The following is a 17,977-nucleotide window of genomic DNA, read 5'->3' as shown; positions in this document are numbered from 1 at the left end:
CCAACCATAGAAATGTGTTTCTTTTCGTTCTGAAGCTGAAGTAAAATATCCCCAATGTTAGATTAAGTTAAAATCACATTCTGAGTTGAATACATTTTTTCTACCTGTATATCAAAGTGTATCTTAAAGTAAAAATAGTTCTAAATAGTTGTTCTGAACTGTTTTTTGACCTATTCGAATAAAATATCAATTTTATTATTTTCAGTGGATGGCGTGAAAGCTTAGATTCTGTATTGAGGAAACAAAAAGTAAATTGCTCCAAATGGTGGTTTCATATGTTTAACATCTTACAATCATCCAAGGTAAGAGAGTATTTGTTTTTATTTCACTTAGTTATGTTTTAGTTATAAGTTTGTACATTCCACAAAAATATTGGGATTCATCCAGTTTTTCTATTGTTGTCAATGGCTACTCAGGCAAACTTTTTTTGTGATATTAATTTTTAAGTGATTATAAGTAACTAAGTCCTGTCTATTGAAAATATCTTAGTAGCACATAGTTCTTTTATGCAGATTCAATGTTAATGTTAAATTTAGCACTTCTCTTCACTGTAATTACACAAAATGAATAATAATAGTTTTACCTGAATCACCTGAAATAGATTAGGTAAGTTTTGTTGGATGAAAATATCTTATCACATAAAAAAAATTTTATGTAGATTCCATGTTAATATTAATAGTACTTGTCTTCACTGAACTGCAACAAATATCAATAGTTTTTATCAGGGTTGAAAGTCTTCTTTGAAATAGTAGAAATCTGCTTTTTTCTCCCAATTTTTAAAATTTCTTACAATGTTGCAAAAACTTAATTTTTAGAGGGGTTCCAATTATTGTAATTCATATAAATGCAGAAACCCAAGCTGCCCCAATGATAGCCCTACTTGAAACGAACTTTTATCCCTACTGTAGCTGCCTGAGAAAGAATGATTATCAGTGGAATGGGTGGAGCTTCAGCAAATGCGCTGTTGCCTTGACAACAGCGACTTCTGCTGTAGTGTGGACAGGGTGAGGTACTTGGTTGTTGAGTTTTAAGCAGTTTCGTTTCGACTAACGACGTTTGATCCGAGTTTTCCACCTTGGTGCAATTCATATTGAATGTGCACATCTGTACATTATAGTTCTCTCGACATCGCTAGTTTTTATTTTTGGCAGTGCCTGTGTTTGTGCCCATATTTGTTTTTCATTTGTACTTCCTTTTGTTCTTTTCACATGGTGCATCGTAAGATGAATGCATTTTAATGCTGAAATTCAATTTGATAGACAAACATAAAGTTCGTATGATCGATGATGAAGATGAAAAAATATTCGAGTTTGATTGGTTAAATAAAGCAGTCGAAGTGACTAAAACTGTTAGTAAATATCTATCAAAAGATACTGAGGTGGAAGTTAGCAACTGTTTTAATTTAAAATGATTGGCTGGCAATTAATTTAAAATAATGATTATTAAGCCGATTAATGATTATATATTGCTTAATTTTTATTATTATAGTAGTACTCAAAGACGTTTAAAATTATATGTAAAAAAAATTTAAAATTTCATTGTTTAAATGCTTCTGCCACTTTTAATATAAAATTAAAATTTCACTGCGGAGTTGGAAGATATGTTTTTTACATATTGATATCACAGTATTAGGTACATGGAACACGCCCCCCCCCACCTCCCAGTGCCTGTGTTGTAAAAGTTCAGCTTTTTATTTTTGTCCACTTTCATTCCTGTTTTATGAAAATTACTTGAAAACAGTAAAGGAAGAAAAAAATTATAATATTTGGCAGTTAAAAGGTTAACTAAACTCATTGCTAGTAAGGGAACTGATACTTTTCTCTGTATTATTTCTTTGTCATACAGTTTCCTAGAGTGATTTTTCCAGGCAATAGATTTTAAACTTAAAATGGTTTAGTGTTTAACAGTTATTAATATTTTTTAGTTCAAAATTTTGAGGTAAAGTAATTTTCTGTTTTGTTGGTAGGTTTGTAATTACTTATTTTATTTCCACTTCATAGAGTATGTTTTACTTTAATTTTAGAATAATTGCAGTGATTGGAAAGAAAAGCATTTTATTTGAAATGGCATTTATTTGATAAATAATTTTGTTTTAGACTATTTTTCCATTGTAACTTTTATTCCGGTTTCTAAAATTAGAAAGCGTAAAAATTTGTTAGTAAAATATACTTTTACTGCAAATAATTAGTTTAAAAATAATTAAGTAAAGACAGTTTATGGAGTAAAATAAGTAAATATTAAAAATAGAATATTAAACTTTTAAACCAATAAATGAATGTTCATAAGTCTGAAAGTCGTCTAAAATAGAATCAGTCTTAATCAAGCTTCATATCTTTTTTCTTACTTTATTAAACTTTTCATGTGTCTTTTAACCTTTCAAAATGTTGTTAATTGGTCAGAAATGTATATCTTTGGAAAATATTTTTAAGAAAATTTGATCTTAGTTTGTCACACACAGCAAAAAAAAACAACAACATTGCCAACTAAAGTTCCTCATTTTGCAGTACAACGAAAACTTGCTTTATGCTTTCTTGCTAAAAACAACTTATGCATCTTGAAAACAGAAAATGTCCATTTTTATATTTATTTCTGAAAGAATGTGACACATGTATCTTAATTTCCTAATTCTATGTTCTTGTTCTTTCTGTTTAGAATTCTGGAGATAATGAAATTGAAACTGTAATCAATGTTTTGAAACAGTGTTTAGAAGATGCTCCTCTAGGCCAATTTCCTGAGAGACTTAATATCCTTCATTCATTTTTATTGCAAAAAAGATTGCAACACTCATTTTTTAAGAAAAGTAAGTATCATTATTAATTCAATATCTTCTCAGAAATATTTTATTTTTTTCTTAATATTGTCTCTTTTTTTAATAGGTGATAGAACTGAAGAAGTGTTATTTAATATTTATACATTTTATAAGCAATTTCTGCCAGAAGTCAATAAAAAAATATCTGATATTCGTTCTCCGATAGAGAAAGAAATCAAAGTAAGTACTTGCTAGGCGAAATAATTCATAAATTAAAAGTAATTATTTATTATCATATTATTTAATGCTGAATATATTTTCTTCTATCCTCAACCACCATGATATATCTTTAAATCTTTTGTAGGAATTTGTGAAAATATCCCGCTGGGGTGATGTCAATGAGATAGCTGTAAAACGATCATCTGAAAAATCTCATCGTTGTATTGTGAAGCATATGAAACAGTTTGAGGTATATAAATCTGTTATCCCTTGTCAAACCTTTATTATGTAGCTAATGTTTAATTTTAAAAAAAAAAATTTGTGTTACATTCATAATGTGCCATTTCATCTTTTTTTTTACTGTTACGAATATCTCTGCAATGAGCATCTGTATGGAACTTGTTACTGTGCTGATCCACTACCTGAGTAACTGCTTACTTAATCAAATTATTTGTGCTGATTACTGAATTTTTTACTTTATACTACAACTTAAAAAGAATAGCTCTTTGTATTATAGTTTGTTTTATATAATATAGTTTGTAAAAAGATTTCCAGTCATTTTAGCTGATATAATAGCTATGATTTGCAATTGAAAAGGTTTGTATTTAGTGAATTGATAAGTATTTAAATTTGTAAATAACTGGTAAAAGATACATTTCTAGCTGCCATCTTAAGTTCGAGAGTAGAAGAAGTAGATTAAAAAATATTAAGTAGCATTTTTAACTAGCACTTTTAACAACTCAGTATAAATATTTTTTTTAAAACCTCTTAGTTGCATAAGAATATGTAAAATTACTTTTTTTTTAATGTTAATTGTGTTTTTAAATAAGTCTTCTAAAGGTGCTTGGTTTCATTTTGTCATTTATATTTGTATAATAAAATCAATTAACACGATTTGTAGTCTCTTTTGTTCCTTGCTTCATTTGTGTTACCCATTGTTAGTGATTCAGTTTTAGTTCATTTAAGTCACACCTTTACTGTGAGTTCTTTCTAAATATTTCGATTTGAAAATCAAGCCTTAGCAAGTCAAAGAATCTAATGCATTTATATAAAAAGAAATTTCTTTAATTGCATAGATGCTCTGCTTATGCCCATTGTATAATTTTCTGTTGGTTACAATTTGTGCCTTTGTACATTCATATCTATTTATTGTTCTTGGTGACCTTTTTTTGTATCTGTTTATATATCATTGTTTTACGATAAATCTTGACAGATAATAATTATCCATGTCAATGGAGATTTTTAAATATAATTGTATGTATTTATTCACATTAATATATATTTTTTAATTTTAAATGTTTATAAAACTGCATGACATAAGCATTGGTTCATAAAAGTGTAATCTAATTACAGGATGCTTTACAAACACCAGCTAAACGCTCCTTCACATTGCCTTCAAAATCAGTCTCGGAATCTGCAGATAAATGGTCATTGGATATTAATGAGAAAGATTTTATTTCTGCAAGTGCAGGGAAGGTATTGAAAATTCTTAATTTTTATCTGTATGCATTGAATATAAATTTAGTGTGAGAATGGAATTAGTTTTAAAAAATAACTTTTATACAACTGGACCCTTCCCTTCTTTCTTACTTTTGCATGATTTTACAATATTTTTTGTTATCAAAAAAATTTTAATACTGAAAGAATGAAAAAAAATAAATACTGGAAATCTTTACAGTAAATTCTTGTTATAAGCTACTTAATTAGCATTATGGACCACATTGTTTGTTTGATAGAAGACGTTCTCTTATTACTATTATTATTTCTTCTTTGAATACTCAGTTTTGATAATATAAAATGAGAATCCTTCTTATAATTTATAGTATACTTTTTTATTGAGTTAAATTTATTGGATAATGTAGAAACTGTTGTAGTTATAAATATTATGCTATCATTTTTGAATGAAATAATCTTAGATAAATTAATTTAAATGAGATTAGAGCGCATGAGAAATCTTTATTATATTAATTAAGTAATGAAAATATACTCTTACACAATATTTTTTTTTTCCTTTTACAAGTTATCTTTTGAATAACGAGTTCAGGGTTGCCACTCCATGAAGAAAACCTGGAAAATACAGGGAATTTTTCCTTATAAATTGGGAAAATGCAGGGAATTTTTCCCTATAAATTGGGAAAATGCAGGAAATTTTTCCTCATAAATTGGAAAAATACAGGGAATTTTTATTTCTTCTAAATGTTGACCTCTCAAAGGACAAATTATGGATTATTTAAAGATAGTTTAGCTATACTATAATATTTAATTTGCTGTAATATTTTCTTTTATGTTTATTAAACTGTTCTTTATTTTTCTAAATTTTTCCAGCAATTAAAACTAGTATTAGTTATCCTAATGTAGCTCATACATTTGCATTGTGATTTTGTGTTTCCTCTTAATATATTGTGTATAATATATACATGGAAAAAACGGGGAACTTTTTTTTCCGATTTGAGTGGCAACCCTGGAGTTTTATAATTGAATTCAAAAGTTAACTGGCGTATGTTATTTATTTATATATTTTTTTCTTGTTAATCAAATAAAATTATTCAATATGTAATAGATTGAAATATAGTTAAAAAGTGCATAAACTTTCTTCATTTTAAATATTCATCTTACCTAAATTGTAGGAATCTATTCTTGTATTTTTTCCTAGTTGTTATTTTAACATAGTTTTTTCATTCATTAATGTATCTTTGATAATTTTTTAATTTTGTTTTAATTAATATTCCATTCATGCATATTTTATGTGATAGTAAAATGCATTTTAATACTTTATTTTTTATATTAAAATTGTTCTTTTAACAATTAATTCTCTTGTTAGTTAAAGGATTATGAATTTTTTGCATATAAGTTGTGTTTAATTAGTATTTAAATTCCTGATTTATAATTTTAGGAGAGCTTGGAAGTGTTTAATAGTTACACAGAACCCATAATTAGAGAAATGCCTCATTACTACCAAAAAACTAAAAAACTGTCGAAAAAGCTTTCGAAAGATCTAACTGTTTTGAGCCATATTAATACTTTGAATGAATTTTGTGGTAAGTTTTAACCTGTATTGCTTGTACATTCCTGTATTTCTCACCCTTTTCCCCCTAAATTCTTACTTTTTCTATGCATTTTTTTTATATATAAATTTGTGCATGTATGCTGACATTTATTGCCTGAGGAAAAAAAATTTGTCTGAAATTTCTGTTAAACATTTCTTATTTTTTGTAAGTTTTTATCATTACTTCCATTCAGTTGCTTAAAAGGCCCTTGATTTATTTCTCTTATGTGCACCACTTACTACTACACTAAGCGCAGAAACAATGTCTGCATCTGATTAAATGTTTTTTTTCTAAATAATTAACATTAACAACTTTATGTCGTTTATCCTAAAAAAGAAATATTATTTCTTTTTTCTTGTCTGTCTGCAACCATTGATTATTTAATTGCGTTAAATTGAATAAATTAAAAAAATTAGCAATTATATTTGCATAAAATCACAGGCACAACCTTTAGACTTTGTAGTAGTAGAGTGAGGCATTTAAACATGCATACCCTCTCCTCTATCTGGAGTATGGTTTGGTTGTTTTCCCCCTGTAAACATACTTTGTTTTTTTCTATACTATTTGATGGAAAAACTTTTGCTTAGTTTCATAGAAAAAAACTAATGTATACAAAATAATAGTTCAAAATTTTTAAAAGGAATACCTTTTTGTTTTTGCCACAATTTTCTTTCCCCTGTCTTATTTAATTTCTTGCCTTTCAATTAAAATGAGTTAGAGGTAGGTATTTTTATCCTTCTTGGTAAAAAAAAAATCTTTTTTCTTGTTATTCAATGTAGAAGTGAATCTACATTGAAAGACTTGATCTAGTCTGCATTGATTTAAGCAAGAGAACTAGAATGATATTTCAACTGGAATTTAATTATACGTTTGTCCTTCTGTGATAGTTAAATTAAACATTGAGTTATTACTCATATGTACTCATATGTGTGCAAATTTTAATAGTATTTCTACTTGAAAAATGTTAAAAATTGAGTACTAGAGCTGTGATGATTATGTATTTTTTTTGTTGAATTTTTACTATTTTAAAAAGAACAAAAAAAATTGATAAATGTTTTTAAAATTACTGAGATTATGAAATAGGTTTCTTCTTTCTATTAATATTTACTTGCTTCACTCACTTGTGAATTTTTTTGATAATGTGTGTTTAAATCTTTGTATTCAACACTAACTACTTTGAATCTTACTTTTAACTTGAATTGATATAATAAAAAAATAAAAAATTCATTTATAGGAACTATAGCTGAAACTATGGAAGGTGTCGCTCTGGACATGCAAAAGGTAAAACTTTTTTTTGCATTATTTTAGCATAATGTAAGACCTTAATTAAGAACCTAATTTAAAAGTGCTAACACCACCTTACATCATTTTGAGACCTAGAGCCTTTATATCATAATGAGCATTGCTTTTCTTATCTTGTCTGATTTGTCCTCTGCTAAATGGAGTTGGACCATCATTCAATTAAGACTTTAAAGTAACCGAGCCTCTTATCGCAATTAAAATTGATTTTTCTGAAGGTTTTTTTTTTTTCGCCTTTTGATACAATTATCTGTTCTAACAAATAAACAAAATAAGAATGAAACATTTTTCTCCAATCATTCTCCTCTCCATTTTTCTCCCATATTCATTGAGTATATACTCTTTTTTTGTTTAAAGAAATCTTGTTACTACTAATTTTTTAAGTACCGTACTCCTTGTAACAATGAAGAATCATTAACGCTATGGTAATAAATTCCACTGCTATGTCACTGGTTTAATAATTGAATAAAGGGGTAGTGTTTCATCTTCCTTTATATCAGGGCTCAAAAAAACTCAAAAATTTTACCCAACCCCCGAGGACGGCTTGTTCAACAATGTACCCCTCCTCCTTTGAAACTAACCCGTAGCTTCTAAATAAATAAAAATATAATTTTCTCTTATTTATTACAAACGTTTATATAAATTGCACAATGAATTAGTAGTTACAGGGATTACAAATACTAGAATTACATTATACAGTAGTAAAATAAATACAGTACAGAACCCGTTATCCGGAAATCGAAAACTAAAAAACCGGAACGAAATTCGATACATTTTCCCGCCATTTTTAAAAAAAGAAATTTTTTTTTTTACTCATAAGATTTTAGGATTTTCTTTCTTTTTTGAGAGATGTTCACCTTACCATCATTTTGGAAATAATCATTAGTGTATTACTTCATCGTTTTTTCTTCTTTTTAAGATTTTTTCCAAAAGTTATTATTTTTTTAGTTGGGTTTAACAATAAAAAACGGCTTTTGTAGCGATTCAGAAAACCGGAAAAATCAGTTATCCGGAATAGCGATGGTCCCGATCGTTCCGGATAATCGGTTCCCTACTGTGCTAGGTTACTAATAGTGACCTAGTATTTCTGTGAATACTAGGTCACTATTAGTATTTCATGAAATAATTTAATTGACAAAGGTCAAGTTATCTGGAATGTCAATTTATCCGAGGGTAATGCGTTTTTTAAATGAATCAATTATGATGCTTGCCAGTTCCACAATCAAGCCAATGATTTACAGAGGTTTCTGCACAGAAATCTGAAAGGGGTTTTTTCATTTAGGTAGATTTTCATAATTGCATTTAACGCTTCTTGTTTATCAATTCCACCATGGGCAGTATGTTGCTGTATTGTCGGTCATTTTGCTGCATTTGGTCTTTATAAATAGCTTGGGCTCGGAGGGCTGAAGTTTTCTGATGTTTAACGATGTTATTTTTTTATTTTTTATTTAAACGACTTAAAACTCCTCATGCACCACAAAGTATAGCATGAGGCTTACAGTTGTAAGTAGAAAACAAAAAGAAGAAAAATTTACAAATTTACATTAAAAACAAAATTCCGCAAGGCCGCAAGACTTTCAATACTTTTGACCAGTTCTGATAAGACAGGTGGCCAACAAATAGAAAGACGTCTCAAATCAGTCTTTAAATTCATTCGGGCACTCACATACAGACTACAATGAAGAAGAATATGTTCAGCATCTTCATCAGCATCACCGCAAGCACAAACGGTTTTAATGACACCCATTCTAGAGAAAAAATTTCTTTATCTACTCCTTCAAAAAAGTAAAAAAGATTGTTAGATAACAAAACTTGAAAATGCATCACGAACATTAACTGGAATATGACCGTCCACGCGACGTCGGATTCGAGAAATTTTTTGTCCGCTGGGAATTTTTGACCTCCGAGGACGGGTGGTTTTTCGAGCCCTGCTCTATACACTACCTTACGATGATAGAAGGGACACTTTCCATTTTTGACATTTTTTTTCTTCAAATTTATCAAGAAATACTTGAAGTATTATTTTATGAGTTATGCATATTTTTATACTGATTAATAAAGCTTTGAGAGGTTTGAGGGAGTGGCAATAAATTACGAGCCAATGAGGTATAAACACTGTATGCAAGAAAATAGCAATAAGCTTGTAACTTGTGTAAACCACTTCAGTAATTGTGTGCAATAACTGCATATAATAAATTTTTGGCCCTGTGTTTTCTTACCATAACTGTAAAAATATTCAATAAAATGAAACACAGTATTTGGAGCAAAATAAAAATGTAATTATCAGAAAAAAGATTCTTAATTGTAATACTGTTGTTACTTATTATTGTTTTCCTTATTTTTAGTTCCAGTAATTCAAAGTCATCACCTATCATCGTTGATTAATTTCTTTAATTTGAGTTTCTTATTATAAGATTAAAAAATTTTGTTTAATTTTTTTTTGTTTTTAAAACTATTTATATGAAATAACTAATTAGCTATGTATTTTTCTCATTTTGTATTATTTCATCCTCACTTTTTAAACTAAGAAAGTAAAATGCTCATCATTTCCGTTTTAAAATCTCATAATAAGTGGAAATTTGTTTTAAAAATTTTAGTAACTAATTGCTTTTATAATTAGCATTGCATATAACCTTAAATTATTATATTACTGTGTTTTAATTTAAACAAATTTCCATTCAGTTGAAGTTTTCATTTGTTGCATTTTATTGCTATATTGGTTTTATATTATTACATTAACATTATTTTTTTCCAGAAAATTTGTACAAGATCTCAAGAGAAGAAGCAAGCTCTGTTAAACATTCAAAAGAAGAAGCAATTGTTGTCTACATTATTTAAAAGCTTAAGAGTAATTGGTAAGATAGTCATTAAATTTTTATTTTGTGTTTAATTTATTGAGTTTTACACTTTGATATAGATATGGATGGATAAATATAGATGAAAAGGAAATTCCTCCTAACAAAATATTTTATTGCCTATGAAACAATTGTTTGAGTAGCTAATTTTTAAATTCCAGAAATTAAACTTCCCTTGTCAGTGTTAAATCATTTAATTGATTGATGAAAAATTGCTTTCAGAAAATCTCAGAATACTGAAAAAGGTAGAAAAAAGTATTCGCATTTCATATACTTAACCCGATCAGTATCCTTTGTTAACTAAAAGAGCTCTTCATTAACCATTAGTTTTTCTTATTTCATTTGTTTTTCTTTTTTTAACAATTATTTAAAATTTTATAATGTAATTAATTTTTTTTGTTGGCATAGTGGCCAGATGATCATCATTTGAATCTGATTATGCTTTGATTATTATAATTAAAGAAACTTTTAAAAAAATGCCATTTTCCAACGGGGCATTTTCCTAAAACATGCTGAAATGTTGAATTTAATAAATCATTTTAACGAAATATAATAGGAAAAAGTCTGGGTTTAGTGGTTTCTTCATCTAACTGAAGTCATATCTCATTCGCTAATGCCAATCTAAATTCATAATTTAAAAATGAAATTTTGCAGCAATAAATTAATTAAGTTTATTTCTTCATCTAGTAGAGTCTATTATATCTTATAATTGTTACAATTACTTGTCTTTTAATATGTGTAACTAGAAGATAAAATTATTTTTTGAAGTGAATATTTTTTGCTATTATAGTACTTTTTGACCCCAAAACTTATTTTTAAAATATGAAAAACTAAAAGGGGCTCATTATTATTTTTATAAATAATAAAATAAAAAAAAATTCGTGTATATATAATATAACACCCTTTTTTATTTTTAATTTCAGGATTGTCTTACCGGCGAGGTATAACTTTTGAAAATACAAGGAATAAAAATGATACCATTACAATTCCTGCATTTGACATAGCTCATATGAAAATGCTTAAAATAGATAAGTATGTCTTCATTTTAAGCCTATTTTGTACCTTATTCCTTATTGTTTTTATGCTTTGAAAAAGTACAGTTGTTGTTTAGTTTTCCGTAAGGCAGAAATAAGACTTTTGACTTATATATTGGAATATGACTTATTGAGTCGTACTACTGGGATGGAGCACAATTTACACTTGGAAAAAAAAGACCAACCCTGAATTAATTTTGCTCCGATGATCAGTGCAATCTTAATTGTTCCTGAGAATGACATCATTTATTCTTGCAAAAGATAATTTTAATTTACAAATTAAGCAAAAAAACATTTGGTTTAACATTCTGAAAAGTTTGTAATATATAAATAAAACAGCACCTGTTAAATTCTATAACTCGCGTGTGAGTCTTCATAATTTTTGATGAAATTATTATTTCTTCTTTCATTATTTACTGATTATTATTGTAATGGCTAAATGTGACTGACTAAAAGTAAGTTCATTATTTTGCAGTGAATTTTACAAAACTCTTAGAAATGTTTCCCAGGATGTCGATCACTATTTCTACAAATGTGTAGCCCAACATAGCCTTGTAAAAATGTGCATGCAATCTCCAAACAAAGTAAGTACATTATTATTAAATATTACAATTGTGTGTGTCTAATGATATAGTATTATATATAGTGATATAGTAAATTTTTTAAATGAAGTTATATATTATGGCATAGTTATATATGTAAATGCAATAGTTGTTGCATTGTTCGTTATTATTTTTTTTTACCTTAAATTTAATACATACTAATTACCTCTTTTTTCCTTATAGAATCTCACTCTTGATATAATTCATAGAATTCAGGGATATGGAGGAGACTTAATGAGTTATGTCCTTTCACAGCGAACACAGCTAGTCAAAATGTCATCAGATGTTGATAAAATAGGGTAACTGAATGTCTTTTAATTTATTTTTTAGATCCTTATATTATCTCAGCATTTGCAATGTGTATGCTCTGCAAAAATTAAAAAATAAATAGTAAAAAGAACTATCAACCTCAACAAGTATTTAGCTTCTAGTATATATCTATTATAGATGACTTCTGGCTCGCAATTGGAGATCCGAGCCTGAGTTTCATAGGATTACCTAGAGCCTTAGTAACTAATCATTTTAATCATAGTATTATTTATAGGGATTTTTCTCTCTTTTAATTTTATACTTTTTATTTATTTATTTTTTTAATTTCAGTATGTTTATAAATTATTTCTTTTACATTATTTTAATTTATACTTTGTAATTCATATAGATTTAATATTTGATATTTTGAGCAATAAATTTTTGAAACTTTTCATGAATTAAAATGTGTATTTTCAGGCTATTCTTGCAAACTGTAGATTTTGTCAAAGAAGATTCATTGCTGGAAGAAAATAAAAAACTTGTTCTTCTTCCGCCAGAAAAAGATGCCTGCCAATTAGATGTATGTCTTTCTATTTATACAAAACTTAGCTGTCTGTGCATTATTTTCTCTTATTATAACTATTTTTTGAATTTGTGTTATCCCATGAAATGAATAACTTATTGTCATATTAAAATAATATTCAGATATATTTATTTGTTTAATTCACTTTAACTTATGAGATGTTCTATTTTTAACTGATGCGCCTCTTCATTTAATTTCAATAACAATTTGCCAATTTCGTTTTACATGTTTAAATTTATTTAGCAGAGTACTTTTAATGAACATTTCTCACCCGCTGTAATTTAAGCTTTCCACAGGGTGCATAGCTTTTTTAAAAAGTGCTTAAAGTTGCTTATTTTCGTTTTTTTAAAGCCCTTAAAAGTATTTTTTTCATTGGGTGTTTTTAAAAAGTACTTAATTTTCCCTCTTATAAAATGAGATTTTTTCTTTACTATGTTGATTTTGGCTTTAAATTATGCAAAAAGACGCAGTTCACGTTGTTCTATTCAACATTTTCACAATTAATTCAACCCCAATCTATTTCAGCGTTTTGTCAGTCCATAGCTTATGAAAACGCCATTTGTTTTACATGATTCAACATTTCATGATTATTGACAATTGTCAAAAACAAAGCCAAAATTTTTTATTTGACATGACGGTTTAAACAAGATAAAACCATCAATTGCCAAAAACTTTCCAACCCTGCCTAATTATGATATAAAGTGCTTAAAAATATTTTTTTAATTCTCAAAAGGTGCTTATTTTTTGTTGAATAATTTAGCTACACACCCTGATTAATTATATTATATATATTAATTATGATTTGTTATCTCAAATATTTTAATTCTTTATCATACCATTTAATTAATGAAATGACCCTCTACATAGTTAGTTTTTATTTTTCAGTGTATTATTGTAGTTAATTTTTTTTATTTTTACTTTTTTTAGAATACTATCTGTGATTTACTGAATAAGTATCTAAGTGCAATTAAAAGATTTGGTGCTATAATGAACTGTGCTCCTGAATCGTCATCCGATGTGCCAATAAAATGTCAAATGGATCCGTATTCCAAACCTTCCTTATTTTCTTCATTTGAGAAGTCAGACCAGGGCTGGAATTATGTTATGAATAATATCAATGAATGCTTACATTCCACTGAAGAACAGATAAATCAGCTTTCTACTAAGAAGAACAGGGCTGTTTTATCAACATGGAACCAGTCCTCAATAATTTTCGAATTACTCAAAGTTTTAGACCGTTCTCTGAACAATTTCATATCCAAAATTAGCAGTGCCAAATTTGATTATAACCAAACTTTCCTCAAAAGTTTTACAGAATTACGTTCCAAGATTGTTGAGGTTTACCAAAAATGGAGTGCTGTCAAAGCCGAATGTACAATCAAAACTCCTTCGGAATGTGATACTGATGAGCTAAATTTGACTTCTGTTATTCAAAAACTCGTGAAAGAAATGCTATTAGGGTATCAGGACTTGATTACATTGTGTGCTGAAAATGCGCAAGATGACTCACCTGGTGATGATGTAGTTCCTGAAAATCTGTTCTCTGTGAAAATATCTAAATGTATTTCTGATGTTGAAGAGAGCCTTCGTGTTAAAAGTGTTCTGCAACTTATGAGCAAATTAAAGAAGAAGATTCAACATTCCCAAGATTCTCCTGATAATCTCAAAAAAATAAACAGATGTGTAAAGTAGGTTATTTTGATTTAATAATTGGTAATATTAGTAAAATTATTAGTAATTTGACTCATAAACGGAAAAAAGTTAATTAACTTTTAAAATTATATTTGCATGCAGTATAACTTTTAAAAAAAGATTCTGGTAAAAAAAAAATTCATTTTTATTTTAATTAGCCATCCCATTTTATCAATTTATCTGTAATTGTAAAACATATTGCAAATATGTAAGCATATGAATGTTTTAAAGTTAGAAATATAAATTTAGAAAAAAATCCTAGTTAAGCTTTTTTTTCCTTTACTTCAAAAACATTGTCATAGCATGAGTCATTGAATATTTCTGTATGGGTTAAAACTGCCTGGACCAGGATTAATTTAAAAAAAACTTATTTCTTCTTTATATAGCTAGAAGTTTTTTCCATCTATGATTTACTCTTTATTTTTTGCTTTCTTTTTCAACATTCAGTTGCTGTGGCTCTGTAACACAATTTTTTTTATATATATATAATGATTATTTTTATTTTTTTTTAACATTCTCTCACCAAGAATTAAAAATGATATTCAGAAGTAGCTGTAGCATTAATTAGTATGGATAACAATGTTTTCTTGTGTGAAGTTGAAGCTTATGGTGAAACGGATGTGTAAAGTAGGTTAAACAGATGTGTTTTTGATTTAATAATTGGTGATATTTGTAAATTTTTTTGTATCATTAGTAATTTGAGCCATAAATGAAAAAAAATGCTATTTTACTTTTAAAATTATATTTGCATGCAGTATAACTTTTTCTTAAAAAAATTCCGGTACAAAAAAAAAAATTCAGTTTTATCTTAATTAACCATCCCGTTTTATCAATTTTTCTGTAATTGTAAATCATATTGCAACAACTATTTTCAGGAATAGGCGACTATTAGGAGACTTCTTTTACTCTTGGCGAAGTTTTTTCGCAAAAAAGAACGTTACTTTTCAGAATGTTAATAAGAGAAAGCAAACTTTTATACAATCATTTATAACCGAAGAGCCAAAAATTTACATTTCTATTGGATTTAATAATGTACTTGTTATATGTTCTCTCTGAGGGGCAGTTTTGTTATTTTTAATTGTTTTTTCCTTCTATTAACATTCATATTTTATTGTAATTCGACTTTTATTTAGGTACCTATTTTCTAATATGTATACCTTTTATATTTGTAGAAAACTTTTTTTTAATTGGAGCATTGTTAGGACTGGGCGATAAATCGATGTATCGCGAAATATCGATTTATAGCATATATCAGTAGGCATATTCAGCGACTTTCGTTTTAGGCGATGCATCAGAAATCTGATTTAAGCCGCCGGAATAAGATTACAATCGCGGTTTAACGATTTAATATACGAGGATCCTTGACTAGGCTAACACTGTTACCGCACTAACGAAGACTATTTTGATTTCGTCTAGCTGCAGTGATGTAGATAGCGTTTTGCTATTGATATTAGTTTTATGATGTTGAATGACGAAGAGCAAATTGAATCAGAACTCCCGATTTCTGATGATTATTAGCGTTGTAATATAGAACGCAATTAGTTTCTTTATGTCCATTTTTGCCTTTGGGATTTTGCGTTTTTTGAAGATTATTTTCAATGGGGCTTAAGTCATTTTGCGATTGTTGTGCATTTAATTTCGTTGGAAATAATTCTCGGGTTTCTTGTAAATTATTTTCAGTGAGACTTTTGCAGCAATCGTTTTGTTCTGCATTATTTCATACCATTTTTTTTCTGTCTGGGTTTAACGATTCTTGTCAATTATTTTTAGTAGACCTGTTACTTTGCGATTGCTGCACAATCGCTGTTATCTTAAATTTTCATTCTGCACTCAATAGATCAAATCATTGATTTTTTTCAATCATTGTTTTTTATTTTAAGCGATACAATTTAATAGGGGTATTTTGTATTTAACTTTGTTATACAAAGTTAGTTTTTTTAAATTTATTAAATGTAGTTAAGTATAATAATTTGATTGTTTTTCAACCAATAAATGCTCAGTCGTTTTTAATTATAAAAAAATTAAAACAAAGCTTACCTTTATTTAATTTGCTTTTATTTTTGAGAAAATAAGAAGGAAGTTTTAAAAAAAAATTGGCTATTAGTTAAAACAAAATATTTTTTTTAATTAAATAAAAAGTTTAGTAATGTTTCGACGTTTTTAATAATTTAACATTAGAACTTAAAGTATTTTTTTAAAACTTTTATTAAAATTCTTTCAATACTTGTTTGTTTTATAATTTGTTCGATAGTCAATATCATTTTTAAACAAATAAATCTTTAGTCAATTTTATTTTCAAAAATGAAAATAATAATAAATAAGTAAAAAATTTTTTACATTTATTAAGTACAGAATTTGACCATTATTTAATACTACTTTTTATTATTTTAAATAAGTAAATAAAAAAGGGTCTAATAATGTTTCAAAGGCATGTTTTTTTTTCAGCAAATAATAAATTTAAAAAAAAAAAATTTCTAAAGTGAACATTTCTTTGGTTTGTTTTCCACTTTCGTTTTTTTCTTCTTTTAATTTCTAATGCATGTGTGTAAAATAATTTGTTGTATCTTAAATCATTTTTAATTTACGAAAAATGAAATAAAGCTTGGGTTTGCTTTTACTTTGACTTCTTTATTAATTTAATTGAAAAAATAAAGCAATGATATTGATGTCATAGTAGAATATGTTTAGAATTAATATTTTCTTTTGTACTAGATTTATTCCTTTTTATTTATTTTTGATTCATTTAAAGATTTCCCATTGGTTATTTTTGAACATATGCTAAATGGTGATACATCACTATATCGCGATGACGATGTATATCGATTTAAAATTTCTGACATCACCCAGTCCTAATAATAGTATTTGACAATTAAGCTATAATTTTAGTTATTTGGCTACTCTTTTTGTTCCTGTTTAGGCAAATATTTTCAATATTAGGCAACTATTTTCATGCTTGAGGCTACTAAAAGCAACTATTTTTGTTCATTTTTTAATGTGGCAACCCTTAGATATGAATGTTTTAAAGTTAAAAATATAAATTAAGAAAAAAAATCCCAGCTTAATTAATTTTTTTTTCCTTCACTGCTATTCTTGCATCGGCTCTGAGGAACCTACTTGTGTATTTCTCGTAAGCACTGTCATAACATGAGTCTTTGCATATTTCTGTATTTGTTAAAACTGCTTAGGCCAGGATTAATGCAAAAAAATTAATTTCTTCTTTAGATAGCTAGAACTTTTCTACCTTTTATGATTTACTGTTTATTCGTTGCTTTCTTCTTCATAATTCAGTTGCTGCGGCTCTTACACAATGTTTTGCCCAATATCAGCCCTATACAGATTTGTTAAGTTCACCCGATATTTTATAGCTGTTATTCAGCCTATTTCGATTTGATATAGAAGTGCCAGACAGACTCAACTGATGTTTTATAGCCGTTATTCAGCCTATGTCAGTTCGATATAAAAGTGTCGATCTCAACCGATATCTTATAGCCGTTATTCAGCCAATATAGACCATCGATAAAATTGCAGATTAACCATATGTTGTATAGCCGCTACTCAACCAATATAGGCCATATCACGAATATTTTTTTTTTCTTTTCAAATTATGATTGAAATTTTTATTTAACTACTCAACCATGTTGATTTCAA

General features: G+C 27.4%; 1 protein-coding gene across 1 annotated transcript in view; it reads left to right on the top strand.

The window, feature by feature from the left end:
* Positions 1-17,977, top strand: part of LOC107455693 (midasin) — a 248,404-nt gene that overhangs the window by 207,169 nt on the left and 23,258 nt on the right. The window contains exons 66-78 of the mRNA XM_043040480.2: positions 206-302; positions 2,653-2,800; positions 2,877-2,989; positions 3,114-3,218; positions 4,322-4,444; positions 5,862-6,006; positions 7,250-7,296; positions 10,070-10,169; positions 11,093-11,201; positions 11,679-11,787; positions 11,989-12,104; positions 12,532-12,634; positions 13,565-14,325. Of these exons, the coding sequence (XP_042896414.1) occupies positions 206-302; positions 2,653-2,800; positions 2,877-2,989; positions 3,114-3,218; positions 4,322-4,444; positions 5,862-6,006; positions 7,250-7,296; positions 10,070-10,169; positions 11,093-11,201; positions 11,679-11,787; positions 11,989-12,104; positions 12,532-12,634; positions 13,565-14,325 (2,076 nt within the window). The remainder of the gene's footprint in view (positions 1-205; positions 303-2,652; positions 2,801-2,876; positions 2,990-3,113; positions 3,219-4,321; positions 4,445-5,861; positions 6,007-7,249; positions 7,297-10,069; positions 10,170-11,092; positions 11,202-11,678; positions 11,788-11,988; positions 12,105-12,531; positions 12,635-13,564; positions 14,326-17,977) is intronic.

This window comes from Parasteatoda tepidariorum, chromosome 9, assembly GCF_043381705.1.
Source record: "Parasteatoda tepidariorum isolate YZ-2023 chromosome 9, CAS_Ptep_4.0, whole genome shotgun sequence".
Taxonomy (NCBI): domain Eukaryota; kingdom Metazoa; phylum Arthropoda; class Arachnida; order Araneae; family Theridiidae; genus Parasteatoda; species Parasteatoda tepidariorum.
Note: the sequence above shows the minus strand (reverse complement) of the source record. Positions and strands in the feature narration are given on the sequence as shown.